The 18,343-nt window shown below is 44.4% G+C and overlaps 1 protein-coding gene across 3 annotated transcripts in view; it reads left to right on the top strand.

Moving 5' to 3' along the window:
* Nucleotides 1–18,343, top strand: part of DIS3L2 (DIS3 like 3'-5' exoribonuclease 2) — a 364,225-nt gene that overhangs the window by 305,342 nt on the left and 40,540 nt on the right. For all 3 annotated transcript variants that reach the window (XM_065930351.1, XM_065930349.1, XM_065930352.1), the window contains one exon: nucleotides 12,512–12,591. In XM_065930351.1, coding sequence (XP_065786423.1) covers nucleotides 12,512–12,591 — 80 coding nt within the window. The remainder of the gene's footprint in view (nucleotides 1–12,511; nucleotides 12,592–18,343) is intronic.

Here is an 18,343-nt window from a genome sequence, read left to right as displayed (position 1 = left end):
GCCAGGGAAGTGGAGTGTGTCGGTGTCCTCGAGAGAAATAATGAGCGGTTACAAAGAGCAGCCGAGGCCTGGGAGGCTGGCAGGGAGCAGGCTCGGCTCTTGTCAAGGCCCTGGCTCTGCTCTTCTCGGGTTTTTTAAATCTTCTTCCTTCCTGAGCTGGCTTCCTCCTCGGGCTGGTGGCAAGCGAGTTGCAACAGTTCTGGCCTTCGCACTCGGAAGCACCCAGCAAACATTGGCCTCCACTGGATCACATGTCTGTTCCTGAACCTGTTCCTAGGGCCAGGAAATGCCATGCACTGACTGGCTTAGGTTCCTGATCAGTTACTGGAAGGTGTGCGAGGTCACCTTAGAACTGCCAGGCCCAGCCCTGGAGATTGGATCTGCTTCCCTCTGAATCCCCTGGCATGGGGTGGGAGGGTGTACCCAAATGAAGCTAGAGTTTCGTGAGGAAGGAGGAAATGGCTGCTGGACATGCTTCTATGTCCTCAGAGGGACCGGTTGGACTGATTCATTCATGTAAAATTGTGCACACAATAGGTTCCTACACACCCTCACACAACCTGACACCTGCAGGACATGCCTTGTGGATTGGTGTATTTGGGAAACAGCGTGTCATCATCCTGAATTGATATCCGACCTCTCATGGAGCACCCCACTCCCAACCCCGCCAACCTTGGACTGACCATTTCTTGACCTTTGCTTTGATCTTGTGGTTGACTGTTCCATCTCCAAGATCATATACAACCTACTCTCTGACCACAGCCCCCAGTCCTCCCACTCCCTCATGCACTTCAGTTCAGTCGCTCAGTAGGGTCTGACTCCTTGCCACCCCATGGACTGCAGCACGAAGCCAGGCTTCCCTGTCCATCACCAACTCCCGGAGTTTACTCAAACTCATATCCATTGAGTTGGTAATACCATCCAACCATCTCATCCTCTGCCGTCCCTTTCTCCTCCTACCTTCAATCTTTCCCAGCATCAGGGTCTTTTCAAATGAGTCAGTTCTTCCCATCAGGTGGCCAAAGTATTGGAGTTTCAGCTTCAGCATCAGTCCTTCCAATGAATATTCAGGACTGATTTCCTTTAGGATGAACTGGTTGGATCTCCTTGCAGTCCAAGTGACTCTAAAGAGTCTTCTCCAACACCACAGTTCAAAAGCATCAATTCTTCGGTGCTCAGCTTTCTTTATAGTCCAACTCTCACATCCATACATGACTACTGGAAAACTGTAGGCTTGACTAGACGGACCTTTGTTGGCAAAGTAATGTCTGCTTTTTGATATGCTGTCTAAGTTGGTCATAACTTTTCTTCCAAGGAGTAAGCATCTTTTAATTTCATGGCTGCAGTTACCATCTGCAGTGATTTTGGAGCCCCCCAAAATTAAGTCTGCCACTGTTTCCGCTGTTTCTCCATCTATTTGCCATGAAGTGATGGGACCGAATGCCATGATCTTAGTTTTCTGAATGTTGAGCTTTAAGCCAACTTTTTCACTCTCCTATTTCACTTTCATCAAGAGGCTCTTTAGTTCTTTTTCACTTCCTGCCATAAGGGTGGTGTCATCTGCATATCTGAGGTTATTGATATTTCTCCCAGCAATCTTGATTCCAGCTTGTGCTTCCTCCAGCCCAGCGTTTCTCATGATGTACTCTGCATATAAGTTAAATAAGCAGGGTGACAATATACAGCCTTGATGTACTCCTTTTCCTATTTGGAACCAGTCTGTTGTTCCATGTCCAGTTCTAACTGTTGCTTCCTGACCTGCATACAGGTTTCTCAAGAGGCAGGTCAGGTGGTCTGGTATTCCCATCTCCTTCAGAATTTTCCACAGTTTATTGTGATCCATGCAGTCAAAGGCTTTGGCATAGTCAATAAAGCAGAAATAGATGTTTTTCTGGAACTCTCTCGCTTTTTTGATGATCCAGTGGATGTTGGCAATTTGATCTCTGGTTCCTCTGCCTTCTCTAAAACCAGCTTGAACATCTGGAAGTTCACGGTTCATGTATTGCTGAAGCCTGGCTTGGAGAATTTTCAGCAGTACTTTACTAGCGTGTGAGATGAGTGCTATTGTGTGGCAGTTTGGGCATTCTCTGGCATTGCCTTTCTTAGGGATTGGAATGAAACCTGACCTTTTCCAGTCCTGTGGCCACTGCTGAGTTTTCCAAATGTGCTGGCATATTGAGTGCAGCATGTTCACAGCATCATCTTTGAGGATTTGAAATAGCTCAACTGGAATTCCATCACCTCCACTAGCTTTGTTCTCAGTGATGCTTTCTAAGGCCCACTTGACTTCACATTCCAGGATGTCTGGCTCTAGGTGGGTGATCACACCATCATGATTATCTGGGTCTTGAAGATCTTTTTTGTGCAGTTCTTCTATGTATTCTTGCCAGCTCTTCTTAATATCTTCAGCTTCTATTAGGTTCATACCATTTCAGTCCTTCCTGGTGCCCATCTTTGCATGAAATGTTCCCTTGGTATCTCTAATTTTCTGAAGAGATCTCTAGTCTTTCCATTCTATTGTTTTCCTCTGTTTCTTTGGACTGATCACTGAGGAAGGCTTTCTTATGTCTCCTTGCTATTCTTTGGAACTCTGCATTCAAATGGGTGTATCTTTTCTCCTTTGCTTTTCTCTTCTCTTCTATTCTTAGCTATTTGTAAGGCCCCCTCAGACAGCCATTTTGCTTTTTTGCATTTCTTTTTTTGGGGGATGGTCTTGCTCCCAGTCTCCTGTACAATGTCATGAACCTCGTCCATAGTTCATCAGGCACTCTGTCTATCAGATCTAGTCCCTTAAATCTATTTCTCACTTCCACTGTATCATAAGGGATTTGATTTAGGTCATACCTGAATGGTCTAGTGGTTTTCCCTACTTTCTTCAATTTAAGTCTGAATTTGGCAATAAGGAGTTCATAATCTGAGCCATAGTCAGCTCCCAATCTTGTTTTTGCTGACTGTATAGAGCTTTTCCATCTCTGGCTGCAAAGAATATAATCAGTCTTATTTTGGTGTTGACCATCTGGTGATGTCCATGTGTAGAGTCTTCTCTTGTGCTGCTGGAGGAGGGTGTTTGCTATGACCAGTGCATTCCCTTGACAAAACTCTATTAGCCTATTAGCCTTTGCCCTGCTTCATTCTGTACTCCAAGGCCAAATTTGCTTGTTACTCCAGGTGTTTCTTGACTTCCTACTTTTGCATTCCAGACCGCTATAATAAAAAGGACATCTTTTTTGGGGGTTAATTCTAAAAGGTCTTGTAGGTTTCATAGAACTGTTCAACTTCAGCTTCTTTAGCGTTGCTGGTTGGGGGCGTAGACTTGGATTACTGTGATATTGAATGGTTTGCCTTGGAAACGAACAGAGATGATTCTGTCGTTTTTGAGATTGCACCCAAGTACTGCATTTCGGACTCTTTTGTTGACTGTGATGGCTACTCCATTTCTTCTAAGGGATTCTTGCTCACAGTAGTAGATATAATGGTCATCTGAGTTAAATTCACCCATTCCAGTCCATTTTAGTTGGCTGATTGCTAAAATGTCGACGTTCACTTTTGCCATCTCCTGTTTGATCACTTCCAATTTGCCTTGATTCATAGACCTAACATTCCAGGTTCCTATGCCATATTGCTCTTTACAGCATTGGACCTTGCTTCCATCACCAGTCACATTCACAGCTGGGTGTTGTTTTTGCTTTGGCTCTGTCTTTTCATTCTTTCTGGAGTCATTTCTCCACTGATCTCCAGTAGCATATTGGGCACCTACCGACCTGGGGAGTTCATCTTTCAGTGTCCTATCTTTCTGCCTTTTCATACTGTTCATGGGATTCTTAAGGCAGAAATACTGAAGGATCCCTTGAACCCTCATCCAGTGAGTCTCACAAATCCTCTCCTTGACTTCATGGATACCCAGGAGGCCCAGTGGTTAGCAACGTGGACCACCTTCAGTCTGTCACTTGCTAATTCCCTTAAACTCTTCTGTAACATGAGGATAGGAACCAACCTTGAAGGGTTGTCGAGAGCATTAAATAAAGCCAAGCATGAAAGGTGCCTGGGACAGAGGACACATTCAAAAAGTATTAGCTCCATACAGGACATCTTTCACCCAGACTCTTATCTTTTCTTCCAATCAGTCTTTTCCATTTTTTTCCCCTGCCTGTGCCCCTAGAGAGTCCCTGGTCCATCTGTTGCCAGTATTGCACCTCTGCTCCCTTGATCCCTCAGATAGAGGGCAGGAGGAGAAGGGGTGACAGAGGATGAGATGCTTGGATGGCATCACCGACTCAAATGGACACAAGTTTGAGCGAGCTCCGGGAGGTGGTGAAGGACAGGGAAGCCTGGTGTGCTGCAGTCCATGGGGTCACAAAGAGTCAGACACGACTGAGCGATTGAACAGCAACAACAAACTCCCTTGATCCCTCAGACATATTCTTCCCCCAGATCTTTCTGGGCAAATATCTCAGCTCTGCACCAACCTAACTTTCTTCATGCCAGTGTCTAGGTTGCTAGAAAAAAAATCCCCCAAGGGGATGGTTGCTACAGTAACTTGTGACCCCGTGACCTCAGCTAGACCCTTAATGCTCCCTGGCAGTCATCATGCTCTCCCTTAGTCAGCTGTCTTTCTTACTCTCCAAAGAAGCCATTTCAGACTTGCAGTTCCTCCAACTTCCGTTCCCTCTCTCACCAAACACTCTGATTCTTCCTCCAACTTCCCTTCCCACTCTCACCAAACCCTCTGATTCTTGCAGATAATTCAGCCTCCTAATTCTTAGAAAATTATCATCATCAGGTTGAAACATTCCAAACCACCACCATTTCCCCATTCCCCCCCTCCCCAAATCCCTAGATAAATCTTCATCACCACCCTGCCTTCCCTGCTGCTACACTGGAGAAAGCGTCTTCCACTTGTCTGTTGACTTCCCATGCCTCAATCATCTAAGACATCTTGACTCTTATCTCTCTCCTATGTCTTCAGTTCCTTCCTCTATAGTGCCTTCTTCATACTAGTAGTTAGTGTTAGTTGCTGAGTTGTGTCTGACTCTTTGCAACCCCCATGTCCAGGCTCCTCTGGCCCTGGGATTCTCCAGGCAAGAATACTGGAGTGGGTAGCCATTTCCTTCTCCAGGGGGATCTTCCCTCCTTCACATCTGCACATGTACAAGTCCCTGTCATCTTACAATACACTCATCTTCAATTCCATCTCCTATTATTCAACCTGATTCTGTTCCATTCGTCTTGGCTCTTCCTGCCACTGTCTAATGTGCTGAGTTAACACACCTCAAGATCCCCATTTCCTCACATGCTGCTTACTCGTCTTTCAACCCATCACACCCTGGTCTCTGCTCCCACCAAAGTCAGCTTGTCCAAAATGTCCTGAGAGTTCTTGTTGCTAAATCCAACAAGCTCTTGGCATGTTCCTGTCTTCCTTGACCTCTTAGCAGAATTTGATGCTTCTGACTGCTCCCCTCTTAAGATATGTGCCACCTTGGCTTCTGTGACATCATAATTCAGAACTCAAGGCTACCCATTCTCAGTCTCCATTTTCCAGCTCTCAAGTACAGTTGTGCTGTCAAAAACCTCATTTTTACTCCACATACTCTCTCGGGACAGTTTCATCCACTCCCATGGCTTGAGTGCCATCTTCCTTTCCACCCAAAGGTTCCCAAATTTGAACCTCCAGATAATAGTCTTGTTTGTAAAATTCAGAATCACTTATGCAGTTCATTCTGGTCATCTCCACTAAGTTGCCTATTAGGCATCTTAAAATCAGCACTCCTGACCCGGTTATTCTTCCTTACCACAGTAACTAGCAACACCATCTGGGCTTCCCTGGTGGCTCAGCTGGTAAAGAATCTGCCTGCCATGTAGGAGACAGCGGTTCAATTCCTGGGTTGGGAAGATCCACTGGCAAAGGGAACAGCTACCCACTCCAGTATTCTTGGGCTTCCCTGGTGGCTCAGATGGCAAAGAATCCACCTGCAGTGAGGGAGACCAAAATATGATCCCTGGGTTGGGAGATCCCATGGAGGAGGGCAGGGCTACCCACTCCAGTATTCTTGTCTGGAGAATCCCCATGGACAGAGGAGCCTGGTGGGCTACAGTCCATGGGGTCAGACACAACTGAGCGACTAAGCACACAGCCCAGCAGCACCACCTACCCTACTGTCCACAGCCAAGAACCTCAGATGTTGTCTTTGACACCTCCGTCTCTCTCAGTTTACATCCAGGCCATCACCAAGCCCTATAATTTTGGTAAGGTGGAAAGAACATAGGTTTGGTTGATATCCTAATTATGGTTTGACAAATTACCTTTCTCCACCACAAGTTCCTCACCTGTTAAAAGGAAATAGTAATACTGAATTCAAATAGTTGTGGTCAGCATAAAGGAAAGCCTTTACTTGGTAGCATTTCAATAAATAGGAGTTCTTCATTCAATAAATGTGTGCTCTTCTGTCCCCGTTTCCTCTCCCCCCTCCCCTCACCACCTCTACTCACTCACCATATTGAGTTTTTTGTTTTTGTTTTTTTTTTAATTTTGGCTGCCCTGGGTCTTCATTGCTGCACACAGCCTTTCTCTAGTTGAGGCAAGTGGGGGCTACTCTCTAGTTGCAGTGCATAGCAGTGCCTTCTCTTATTGCAGAGCATGAGCTTTAGAGTGCTTGGGCTTTGGTAGTCGTGGCACACAGGCTTAGTTGCTCCTCAGCATGTGGAGTCTTCCCAGATGAGGGATCAGACCTATGTCCCCTGCATTGGGAGATGGATTCTTAACCACTGGACCATCAGGGGAAGTCTTCACCGTATTATTGAATTGTATAGAAGTAGTTTGTTAATTAAGAATTCAGTTCAGTTCAGTCACTCAGTCAGGTCCAACTCTTTGCGACCCCATGGACTGCAGCATGCCTGGCTTCCCTGTCTTATCACCAACTCCCAGAGCTTGCTTGAACTCGTGTCCATCGAGTCAGTGATGCCATCCAACCATCTTACCCTCTGTCCTCCACTTCTCCTCCTGCTTTCAGTCTTTCCCAGCATCAGAGTATTTTCCAAGGAGACAGTTCTTCGCATCAGGTGGCCAAAGTATTGGAGTTTCAACTTTGGCATCTGTCCTTCCAATGAATATTCAGGACTCATTTCCTTAGGATTGACTTGTTTGATGTCCTTGTTGTCCAAGGGACTCTCAAGAGTCTTCTCCAATATCACAGTTCAAAAGCATCAATTCTTTGGCGCTCATCTTTCTTTATGGTCCAACTCTCACATCCATACATGACTACTGGAAAAACTATAGCCTTGACTAGATGGGCCTTTGTTGGCAAAGTAATGTCTCTGCTTTTTAATATGCTATCTAGATTAGTCATAGATTTTCTTCCAAGTAGCAAGAGTCTTTTAATTTCATGTCTGCAGTCACCATCTGCAGTGATTTTGGAGCCCAAGAAAGTAAAATCTCTCACTGTTTCCCTATCTATTTGCCATGAAGTGATGGGACCAGATGCCATGATCTTCGTTTTTTGAATGTTGAGTTTTAAGCCAGCATTTTCACTCTCCTCTTTCACTTTCATCAAGAGGCTCTTCAGTTCCTCTTCTCTGTCTTCAATAAGGGTGGTATCATCTGCATATCTGAGGTTATTGAGATTTCTCCCAGCAATCTTGATTCCAGCCCTGGAATCAAGGGCTTGCGCTTCATCCAGCCCTGCATTTCTCATGACATAATCTGCATGTAAGTTAAATAAGCAGGGTGACAATATATAGCCTTGATGTACTCCTTTCCCAGTTTGGAACCAGCCAGTTGTTCCATGTCTTGTTCTAACTGTTGCTTTGACCTGCATACAGATTTCTTAGGAAGCAGGTAAGGTGGTTTGGTATTCACATCTCTGTAAGAATTTTCCAGAGTTTGTTGTGAGCCACACAGTCAAAGGCTTTGGTGTAGTCAATACAGTGGAAGTAGATGTTTCTCTGCAACTCTCTTGCTTTTTCTGTGATCCAGTGGATGTTGGCAATTTGGTCTCTGGTTCCTCTGCCTTTTCTAAATCCAGCTTGGATTATGTACTGTTTGGAGTATGTACTCGGTTCATGTATTCGCTTGGAGAATTTTGAGCAGTACTTTGCTAGCGTGTGAAATGAATGCAATTGTGGAGTAATTTGAACATTTTTGGCTTTGCCTTCCTTTGGGATTGGAATGAAAACTGACCTTTTCCAGTCCTGTGGCCACTGCTGAGTTTTCCAAATTTGCTGGCATATTGAGTGCAGCATGTTCACAGCATCATCATTGAGGATTTGAAATAGCTCAACTGGAATTCCATCACCTCCACTAGCTTTGTTCGTAGCGATGCTTCCTGAGGCCCACTTAACTTCGAATTCCGGGATTTCTGACTCTAGGTGAGTGATTACACCATCGTTATTATCCGGGTCTTGAATATCTTTTTTGTGCAGTTCTTCTGTGTATTCTTGCCAGCTCTTCTTAATATATTCAGCTTCTGTTAGGTCCATACCATTTCTGTCCTTTATGGTGCCCATCTTTGCATGAATGTTCCCTTGGTATCTCTAATTTTCTGAAGAGATCTCTAGTCTTTCCCATTCTATTGTTTTCCTCTATTTCTTTGCACTGATCACCGAGGAAGGTTTTCTTATCTCTCCTTGCTAGTCTTTGAAACTCTGCATTCAGATGGGTATATCTTTCCTTTTCTCCTTTCCCTTTAGCTTCTCTTCTTTTCTCAGCTATTTGTAAAACCTCCTCACATAACCATTTTGCCTTTTTGCATTTCTTTTACTTGGAGATGGTCTTGATCACTGCCTTCTCTGTACAGTGTCACAAACCTTCATCCATCGTTCTTCCGGCACTCTGTCTATCAGAACTAATCCCTTGAACTTGAATCTATTTGTCACTTCCACTGTATAATCATAAGGGATTTCAAATCCAGTAGTCATGTATGGATGTGAAAGTTGGACTATAAAGAAAGCTGAGCGCCGAAGAATTGATGCTTTTGAACTGTGGTGTTGGAGAAGACTCTTGAGAGTCCCTTGGACTGCATGGAGATCTAACCAGTCCATCCTAAAGGAGATAATCCTGGGTGTTCATTGGAAGGACTGATGTTGAAGCTGAAACTCCAATACTTTGGCCACCTCATGCGAAGAGCTGACCCAGTTGAAAAGACCTGATGCTGGGAAAGACTGAGGGCAGGAGGAGAAGGGGCCAACAGAGGATGAGATGGTTGGATGGCATCACTGACTCAATAGACATGAGTTTGGGTAGGCTCCGGGAGTTGGTGATGGACAGGGAGGCCTGGCGTGCTGCAGTTCATGGGGTTGCAAAGAGTTGGACACGACTGAGTGACTGAGCTGAACTGAACTGAGTGGTCTGGTGGTTTTCCCTACTTTCTTCAGTTTAAGTCTGAATTTGGCAATAAAGAGTTCATGATCTGTGCCATAGTCAGTTCCCAGTCTTGTTTTTGCTGACTGTATAGAGCTTCTCCATATTCAGCTGCAAATAATATAATCAATCTGATTTCTGAATTGGCCATCTGGTAATGTCCATGAGTAAAGTCGTCTCTTGTGTTGTTGGAAGAGGGTGTTTGCTATGACCAATGCATTCTCTTGGTCAAACTCTATTAGCCTTTGCCCTGCTTCATTTTGTACTCCAAGGCCAAACTTGCCTGTTACTCCAGGTATCTCTTGACTTCCTACTTTTGCATTCCAGCCCCCTATAACAAAAAGGACATCTTTTTCGGGTGTTAATTCTAGAACGTCTTGTAGATCATAATAGAACGGTTCAGCTTCAGCTTCTTCAGCATTAGTGGTTGGGTCAGAGATTTGGATTAAAAATTACATTTTCCAATTTTTCTCTGTGACTAAGGACAACAGATTTTATCTCATCATGTTTCTCATAAAGACTTTGGAAAATGCAAAGAAAGTCAAGCCATCACTGTTGCAGTCTTGAGAGGTTTTTGGACAGCAAGGAGATCAAACCAGTCAGTCCTCAAGGAAATCAACCCTGAATATTCATTGGAAAGACTGATGCTGAAGCTGAAGCTCCAGTACTTTGGTCACCTGATGAGAAGAGCCAACTTATTGGAAAAGACCCTGATGTTGGGAAAGATAGAAGGTAGGAGAGAAGGGATGACAGTGTTCAAGATGATTGGATGGCATCACCGACTCAATGGACATGAGTTTGAGCAAGCTCCTGGAGGTGGTGAAGGACAGGGAAGCCTGGCATGCTGCAGTCCTGGGGGGTCACAAAGAGTCGGACATGAATGAGCAACTGAACAACAACAACAATTGCTGTTGCCATTTTGACATTGTTCCTTCCAGTCTCCTATGCCGTCTGTGTTTTTTTTTTTTAATGTACTTTTTTGGGGGTATGTGATCAAATATGCATCTTGCTTCTTTTCATCTAACCCAAATATTTTCCCAGTTTTATTTATCTTCCAATAAAGTAAAATATTTTATTAAAGAATTTTTATAAAAATTCTTTATAAACCATTTAACAGCCGTATGCTATTCTGCACCTGTCTCTAGTATGGTTTATTTAACTATTCTGCTATATCTGGTTTTTCAGAGTCTTTCCAATAAATAATACTGAAGTAAATAGTTTTTTAAAAGAAAACTCTCTCCTCCTACATTTATGATACTTTTCCGAGTCATAAATTTGTAACTTGAACACTGAATCAAAGGATTTGAAAATTTCTAAGCAGTAGAGTCTTTGAAATGGACTAAATGTATAGAGACCTGAATTTAGCTACAAAAAGGAAAGTAAAGAAAAAAAAGGGGGGTTATAATTAACAGATATTTGTAAATAACTGTTTTCTGTTTTACTGAAAGAGGGCTGGGAAGATCCAAGTGGTGCTCTGTGGGGAAAACATGCCTTTGACTCGAAGTTCCTGGCTCCATGCTAGTGAAACAGGGCTTGTTTCTGCTTTTTTATTTTCATCTGGGTCAGTGAGAGGACAGGCCATTCCTACAGGCTCATGTCCCTCTAAGGAAGAGGAAAGGCATCCAGAATCTAATGATGCAGATCAGTAGTTGTGTCAGCAGCCTTGCAGTTAAAAAAGAAAAGTTATAATAATATATCCTCCTAATGTGCAGTTAATTTTAGTTAAAAATTTCCCTGGTGATTTTTTTAAGTTTAATTGAATTATTTTGGCCACATTGTGTGGCTTGCAGGATCTTAGATTGAACCCCAGACCATCACAGTAAAATCACCAAGTTCTAACCACTGGACCTCCAGGGAATTCCCTCCCTGGTGATGTTTAAACCCAGGAAATTTGTAAATCTGATAACTGGCTCTGCATTTGGAATTGTTAGAGCTGCCCTAGCCGTCTGGGCCCCAGCAGGGCAGACACAACTCACAGAGCTCTGGCTTCTCAGCCACACCTGAGCACTCCCCTCAGAATCCGGAAAGAAACCAAGACACCATCACCAGAATCCTTGTTCCTGATCTTCCCTAATCAGGAAAAAGCTAAGGAGCGCCTCCAAGTCAACATGGCCAAAATCAGACGTTGGACTGTCTGCCCATCCCTGCGTTCAGTCCTCCAGCTCAGCAGTGGAACCACCACCTTCCTGGTTGTTTACATCAAAAACTTGAACCATCCTCGACTTCCTGTTTTCTGTCCTCACATTCTCCAGCACTGAATCCATCAGCATATTCTGTGCATTCTCAAGATCTCACATTGTCTGTTTCTCTTCATCTCACCCACCTGCCCTCTGCTCCAGCCCTATCACCAATCACCTGCACTGCTCAGTCACCTGCCACAGGAGCTCCCACTTCTCTCTCCCCTGCGGTCTTTTCTCTACGTGATAGACAAAGGGATCCTGCTAAAATGTAACTTTGGTCGTGTCATGTACCCTTTCTTAAAACATGTCAGAGGCTTCCCTTTGCTAGATAAGGTAAAGGTCAGAAATTCCAATATGACTCAGAAGGCCCTGCGTACCCTGCCCTGGCCTTCCTCTCCAGCATCATTGCTCAACATACCCCCCCTGCCCCCAATCCATCCTTCAGCTCCTGCAAGTCCTGCACCCAGGGCTCTGCCAAGGAGGGCCCTCTTCTCCCCTCCGCCTTCCCACATTCCCAGTCTAGGTCAAGTTATTTACCCCTCTAGAAACACAGGAGGTTTCTTTTCCTTCTTCAGAGAACCTATTTAAAGTTTCATATATATATATATTATATGTATAAATGTTTTTTCCATTCATCAGCATGTTTATGTAATGGATGTCTGTCTCCTCTACTAAAGCATAAGATCCTCTCTGCTACTGTTCTCTGCTGTTTCCCCATCGGCTCACTCAGAGTCTGGCACCAAGTAGGGGCTTTAATAAAAGTTGTTGCTCGCTGAATGGAGAACTTGAGTCCTGGTGACAATTCTCCTTGACACCCGTGTCCCTGAAGGTTACAGGCTCTTCCCAGGGTGGGCAGGCCAGGTTCTCCACAACACGTCCTCTTGAGGAAAAGTGATTTTGCTTGTTTTCTTGTTGTTGTTTTTCATTTCAGCTGTCACTGCCTAAAATGTACTCGTTTTTCCCTTCTCTCTTTATGCAGCTAAAGCTTGCTTTCACTTTGGACCATGAGACTGGGTTGCCTCAAGGATGTCATGTCTACGAGTACCGAGACAGCAACAAGTAAGCCACTCTGTGGGAGAATGTGTCGCCTGACCCCGTCCTGTGGAGGTAGCACCCCTGGCTTCCATATACGCGGCTTCCCTGACTAAGAGATCCTCAGGGAGGCAGTCACACTTTTTGTGAATGTACTAGAAAATAGCTGGCACAAAAGTATTTCTCCTGTAAAATCTCTTTTGCCCTTCTGTATAGGATGTGAAAATACTTGTGTCAGAGCAGAGGTAATGTGTTAGGAGTATTGGCTTGGCCGAAAGATTCGTGCAGGGCTTACGGGAAAACCCGAACGAGGTTTTTGGCCATCCCAATATATTCCAAAGCAAACCTTCCTTTCCAGGCTCCAGCTCTTCTTGACCCCCCACCCCTACTTCATCTGCAGTCATGTGCTTGCTTATTGGGTTCACTGTGTGACTTATGTTGTAGTTCAGTCTGACTATACTATTTATAGGAGTTTGTTGTGATAGTCTGCCTGCCTTGTGAATTTGTTTTCAATTGTTTTTAATAATTTTGATTGGAATATAGTTGATTTACAATGTTGTGTTAGTTTCTGCTGTTCAACAAAGTGAATCAGTTTTCCCATATACATACATCCACTCTTTTTTTAGATTCTTTTCCCATATAAGTCATGACAGAGTAATGAGCAGAGCTCCCTGTGCTATATAGTAGGTTCTTGTCAGTTATCTATTTTATATATAGTAGTGTGGAAATGTCAATCCCAATTTCTCAATGTGTCCCTTCTCCTTACCTTGGGAATTTTAGAGATTGGCCATTCGTGGGTACCTACAGAGGTTTAAGTTGGTGACCTTATTACAAAGATGGTTCCTGGCATAGTTTTATACACCTCTTTTCTTCATCACAGACTGCCTCCTTGACTGTGAATGATTGTCTGTGGGACAGTGAAAGTGGTGATGAGTGAGGTGAGGGGTGTGCCCTGAAGAAGACGATGACCGTGATGAATGGTGAAGGCAGCTGCCATTGAGCACCTACTGTGTGTATCACAGTCAAGGGATCAGTCAGTTCTGTTGCTCAGGGGTCTCGGATTCTTTGCCACCCCATGAACTGCAGCACGCCAGGCTTCCCTGTCCATCACCAACTCCCAGAGCTTACTCACACTCATGTCCATTGAGTCAGTGATGCCATCCAACCATCTCATCCTCTGTCATCCCCTTCTCCTCCTGCCTTCAATCTTTCCCAGCATCAGGGTCTTTTCCAATGAGTCAGTTCTTCCCATCAGGTGGCCAAAGTATTGGAGTTTCAGCTTCAGCATCAGATCTTCCAGTGAATATTCAGGACTCATTTCCTTTAGGTTGGACTGGTTGATCTCTTTGATGTCCAAGGGCCTCTCAAGAGTCTTCTCCAACACCACAGTTCAAAAACATCAATTCTTCAACACTCAGCTTTCTTTATAGTCCAACTCTCACATCCATATGTGACTGCTGGAAAAACCATAGCTTTGACTAGGCGGACTAGTCAAGGGATAGTACTGTAATTAAGTGTTATCTCATTTAATTCTCATGATAACCTGAAGAATTTTCTTCTATTACTATTGTATTTGCAGAAACTGAAGTCTAGGGAATGTAAGTAACTTGTTTAAGGTCACTTGCCACAGCTGAGTGAGGCAGAGTCAACATTATCACATTAACTCTGGGAAGAAAATAGATGAAAGACAGCTGTTATCCCAAGGTGCAACTCAGTGACAACAAGAATAGTCCCAACCTGGATGTGAGGACTAATTGTTTAAGTATCCAAGCTGGTTTGTTTTACCCAGTGTAAGGATCAAACAGGCACATGCCAATGGAACCTTCTAGAAGAAAACTTGCATCTTCCTCAAGAACTCTTGCTCTGTTATTGGTGGCAGATGGGTTACTGAGTGCCTTCAAGACCAAATCTCCATTCAGATTACTTTCAAGGTGTTATTCATTTGTAATTTATCCTTAGGAGAATGCTATCCTAAGCTATTGTGTACCCACAATTCCCACCAAATCAGTCGTTCAGGAAAGTTGACCAAGCATCCTTTAACACCATCACTCTTCTTGGATGGCTCTGTTTCTGGAAAACAGCTGCAGGATTTCTAGGCCATCATGTCAGAAGGCACCCCTTCACATGACAGACTGTGGCCCCAGTAACACAATAGTGTCAGGTTCATGGCCTGACTCTCTGCTCTTTGGAAATAAGGTTGACAGAGTTTCTGTTCAGTTGGAGAAGGGCAGTAGCTTGAAGTCTGTGTCTGAGCAGTTCCGAGGTCTGGTGACAACAACTTACATTGTCATTGAAGCTGATCAGAGAGAAGAGCCAGCTTTGTTTCTTGACCTAGTCCCCGATTCTGATAACTAGCATGTTATCAGACAAAGCAATGTAGGAGAGAATGTAGGAGTTGTGAGTATTGATAAGCTTTGACTGAAGACCTGTAAGAGAAAGCCTTTGTGTAGGAAACTGGGTAGGAGCCATGATCTCAGGAAGTGTGATAGATGCCTTGGTGGCCCCCTCTACGGTTTTCTCTTGATCCTCTTAGAGGCAGCCTTGGGGTTCATTCTCAACCTGTGGACAGCTTTTCTAACCTCCCTGAGCCTCAAGTTTTTTCATCTCTTAAGAGCAATGGGATTAATGATACTTTTCTGGCATGATTGTCATGGGGATTCAATGGGGTGACATTGTCGCCGGCCTAGCACATAGAGTGCCTACAGTAAGTGTTGATGCCCTCTCCTTCCCAAACAGAAAAATCATCTCATGACTTCCCTTCTGTTTTCCCAGTGCCAGCAGGGCTGCCTCTGTGAACTGTGACGGCAGCTTGCAGAGTACTGATTGGGGCAGAGACTGGTGCACATGCCTCTTGCAGGTCTCTGTCCATGAGCACTCTGTCCGAAGGCAGACTAGACTCCTCTTCCCGCTGTGACCTTGAAGTCAAGCGTGGAGAACCCCCTGAACTTGGCTGAGACATTCTTCTCTCTCCCCTGGCTCTGCCCTGTCTGTGGTTCTCTGTTCACTTTCAGGGACAATTCCTCGACTGCCTGAATCTCAACAATGGTGTTTAGGAAGTGAGATTTCAGCCCAGCCTCTAAGGGGGGCTTAGACAACATTTCATGTTGTCTTGGCCAAAAAAATGAAGGCAACAGCAGCAGAGAAATAAGGTTCTACGTACAAAAGAAATTAGTGAATATTATTGTTTTAATTGGTCAGTCTTGTCCGACTCTTTCTGTGACCCTGTGGACTGTAGCCCACCAGGCTTCTCGGTCCGTGGGCTTTCCCAGGCAAGAATAGTGGAGTTGGTAGCCATTCCCTTCTCTAAGGGATCTTAGACCCAAGGATCAAATCCAGCTCTCCTGCAATGCAGGCAGATTCTTTACTGCTAAGCCACAAGGGAAGCCCCACCTGAATATTAGTTGGGTACAATTAATTATTGAAACTCCTACTTTTATCTGGGTATTCCCTGCAATATAATTTGTAATCATTTTAGTATTTATCACTGCCAAATGCAATCCGTCAGCAAAGGAGTTTTTCTGAGTAAGTACTGAGGCTCTCGCGTTCTCCCTAGTGGTCTTTGCCATCAGATGGAATAGCTTTGAAAATAGGCACTCTGCTTTTCTGCTTCCTGAACTCTTGTATCCACGTTCTTTCCTGGAACATCCTAGTAGCCCCGATCCATGACTCCACGTCATGCCATTCTCCTTCTCCATGAAGAAGCTCCTTTCGCCCTCTGGGCTCCAGGGAGAACAGGACCTTGGACTTGTCCATCTCTGGTGGGACTTAGACTTTGGAGGGCACAGTTCTCAGGTAAATATTCTTTTTTTTTTTTTTTTTAAGTTTTGCTTTACAATATTCATTTATTTGGCTGCACCAGGTCTTAGTTGCAGCATATGGGATCTTCAGTGGTGACATGTGGGATCTAGTTCCCTGACCAGGGATCAAATCTGCATTGGAAGCATGGAGTCTTAGCCACTGGACCACCAGGGAAGTCCCCAGATAAACATTCTTAAAGTTCTGAGATCATTAGGGTAAAGAAGCTGCCTTTTTCAGGTTAGATTAGTAAAGCCTTCTCCTCCAATTATTCTGCCAGCCTCCCAAGGCTGTTCAAATCTGCATCTAAGGGGTGTGAGGCCTGTCTCCCCACCGCCCTTCACAGCCCATATACCTGCAGACAACCTTCTTTTTCTCTGTTGGAGAAACTTCACCTACCTTTAGTATGAAATCCAGTGAAGCCAGAGCTGATCCAGTCATGTTCCTCAAACTGGGTTTTGGAGATCTCTTCCTAGAGCAAGAAACAGGCGTCAAAAGGTGAACAAGTGATTCATGAGAATTCAGTTCAACATTTAGTAAGCCCCTACTCCAGGCAGTATGTGTGTGTGAGAGGTGCTACGGAGACAAAGATGAATCAGGCCTGGCCCATGACTTCAAGGTGGTGGTTGTTCAGTTGCTAGGTCATTTCCAACACTTTTGCAACCCTGTGTACTGCAGCCTGTCAGGTTCCTCTGTCCACTGGATTTCCCAGGCAAGGATACTGGAGTGGGTTGCTATTTCCTTCTCCACAGGATCTTCCTGACTCAGGGATGGAACCCACGTCTGTTACATCTCCTGCATTGGCAGGCAGGTTCTTTACCACTAGCACCACCTGGGAAGTCCACTACTCTCCTAGTAGCTGTTTGTAGTGTGCTCTTGGATACTCCATTCTGATTTGAGTGTTTAGTTTTTTATTTTTAATTTTTAGGTGTTATATTTGGAGCTTTTTAAAAATCAGCCTATTTTTCCCCCTGTTCTTTTTGTGTGTCCTAGTTTTTCACTATTTCTCTTCCTTGCATATGTTCTAGTTATTTTGATTATACTTATTTTATAACCCCTTTCTGATTGTTCACTTATTTCTACTTCTAAGAGTACCTGTTCTCCCAAACGTGGTCTCTGATGACTTGGCTTTCAGTTCACTTCAGTTCAGTCGCTCAGTCGTGTCTGACTCTTTGTGACCCCGTGAATTGCAGCACGCCAGGCCTCCCTGTCCATCACCAACTCCCGGAGTTTACTCAAACTCATGTCCATCAAGTCGGTGATGCCATCCAGCCATCTCCAATTCTTCGCATGAGGTGGCCAAAGTATTGGAGTTTCAGCTTCAGCATCAGTCCTTCCAGTGAACACCCAGGACTGATCTCCTTTAGGATGGACTGGTTGGATCTCCTTGCAGTCCAAGGGACTCTCAAGAGTCCTCTCCAACACCACAGTTCAAAAGCATCAATTTTTCGGCGCTCAGCTTTCTTCATAGTCCAACTCTCACATCCATACATGACCACTGGAATAACCATAGTCTTGACTAGATGGACCTTTGTTGGCAAAGTAATGTCTCTGCTTTTTAATATACTATCTAGGTTGGTCATAACTTTCCTTCCAAGGAGTAAGCATCTTTTAATTTCATGGGTGCAATCACCATCTGCAGTGATTGTGGAGCCCAAAAGAATATAAAGTCTGACACTGTTTCCACTGTTTCCCCATCTATTTCCCATGAAGTGATGGGACCAGATGCCATGATCTTTGTTTCCTGAATGTTGAGCTTTAAGCCAACTTTTTCACTCTCCTCCTTCACTTTCATCAAGAGGCTTTTTAGTTCCTCTTCACTTTCTGCCATAAGGGTGGTGTCATGTGCATATCTGAGATTATTGATATTTCTCCCGGCAATCTTGGTTCCAGCTTGTGCTTCTTGCAGCCCAGCGTTTCTCATGATGTACTCTGCATATAAGTTAAATAAGCAGGGTGACAATATACAGCCTTGACGTACTCC

The sequence above is a fragment of the Muntiacus reevesi genome, chromosome 3, assembly GCF_963930625.1.
Source record: "Muntiacus reevesi chromosome 3, mMunRee1.1, whole genome shotgun sequence".
NCBI lineage: Eukaryota > Metazoa > Chordata > Mammalia > Artiodactyla > Cervidae > Muntiacus > Muntiacus reevesi.
The sequence above is the reverse complement of the archived record's forward strand: the minus strand, read 5'-3'. Positions and strand labels throughout refer to the sequence as shown.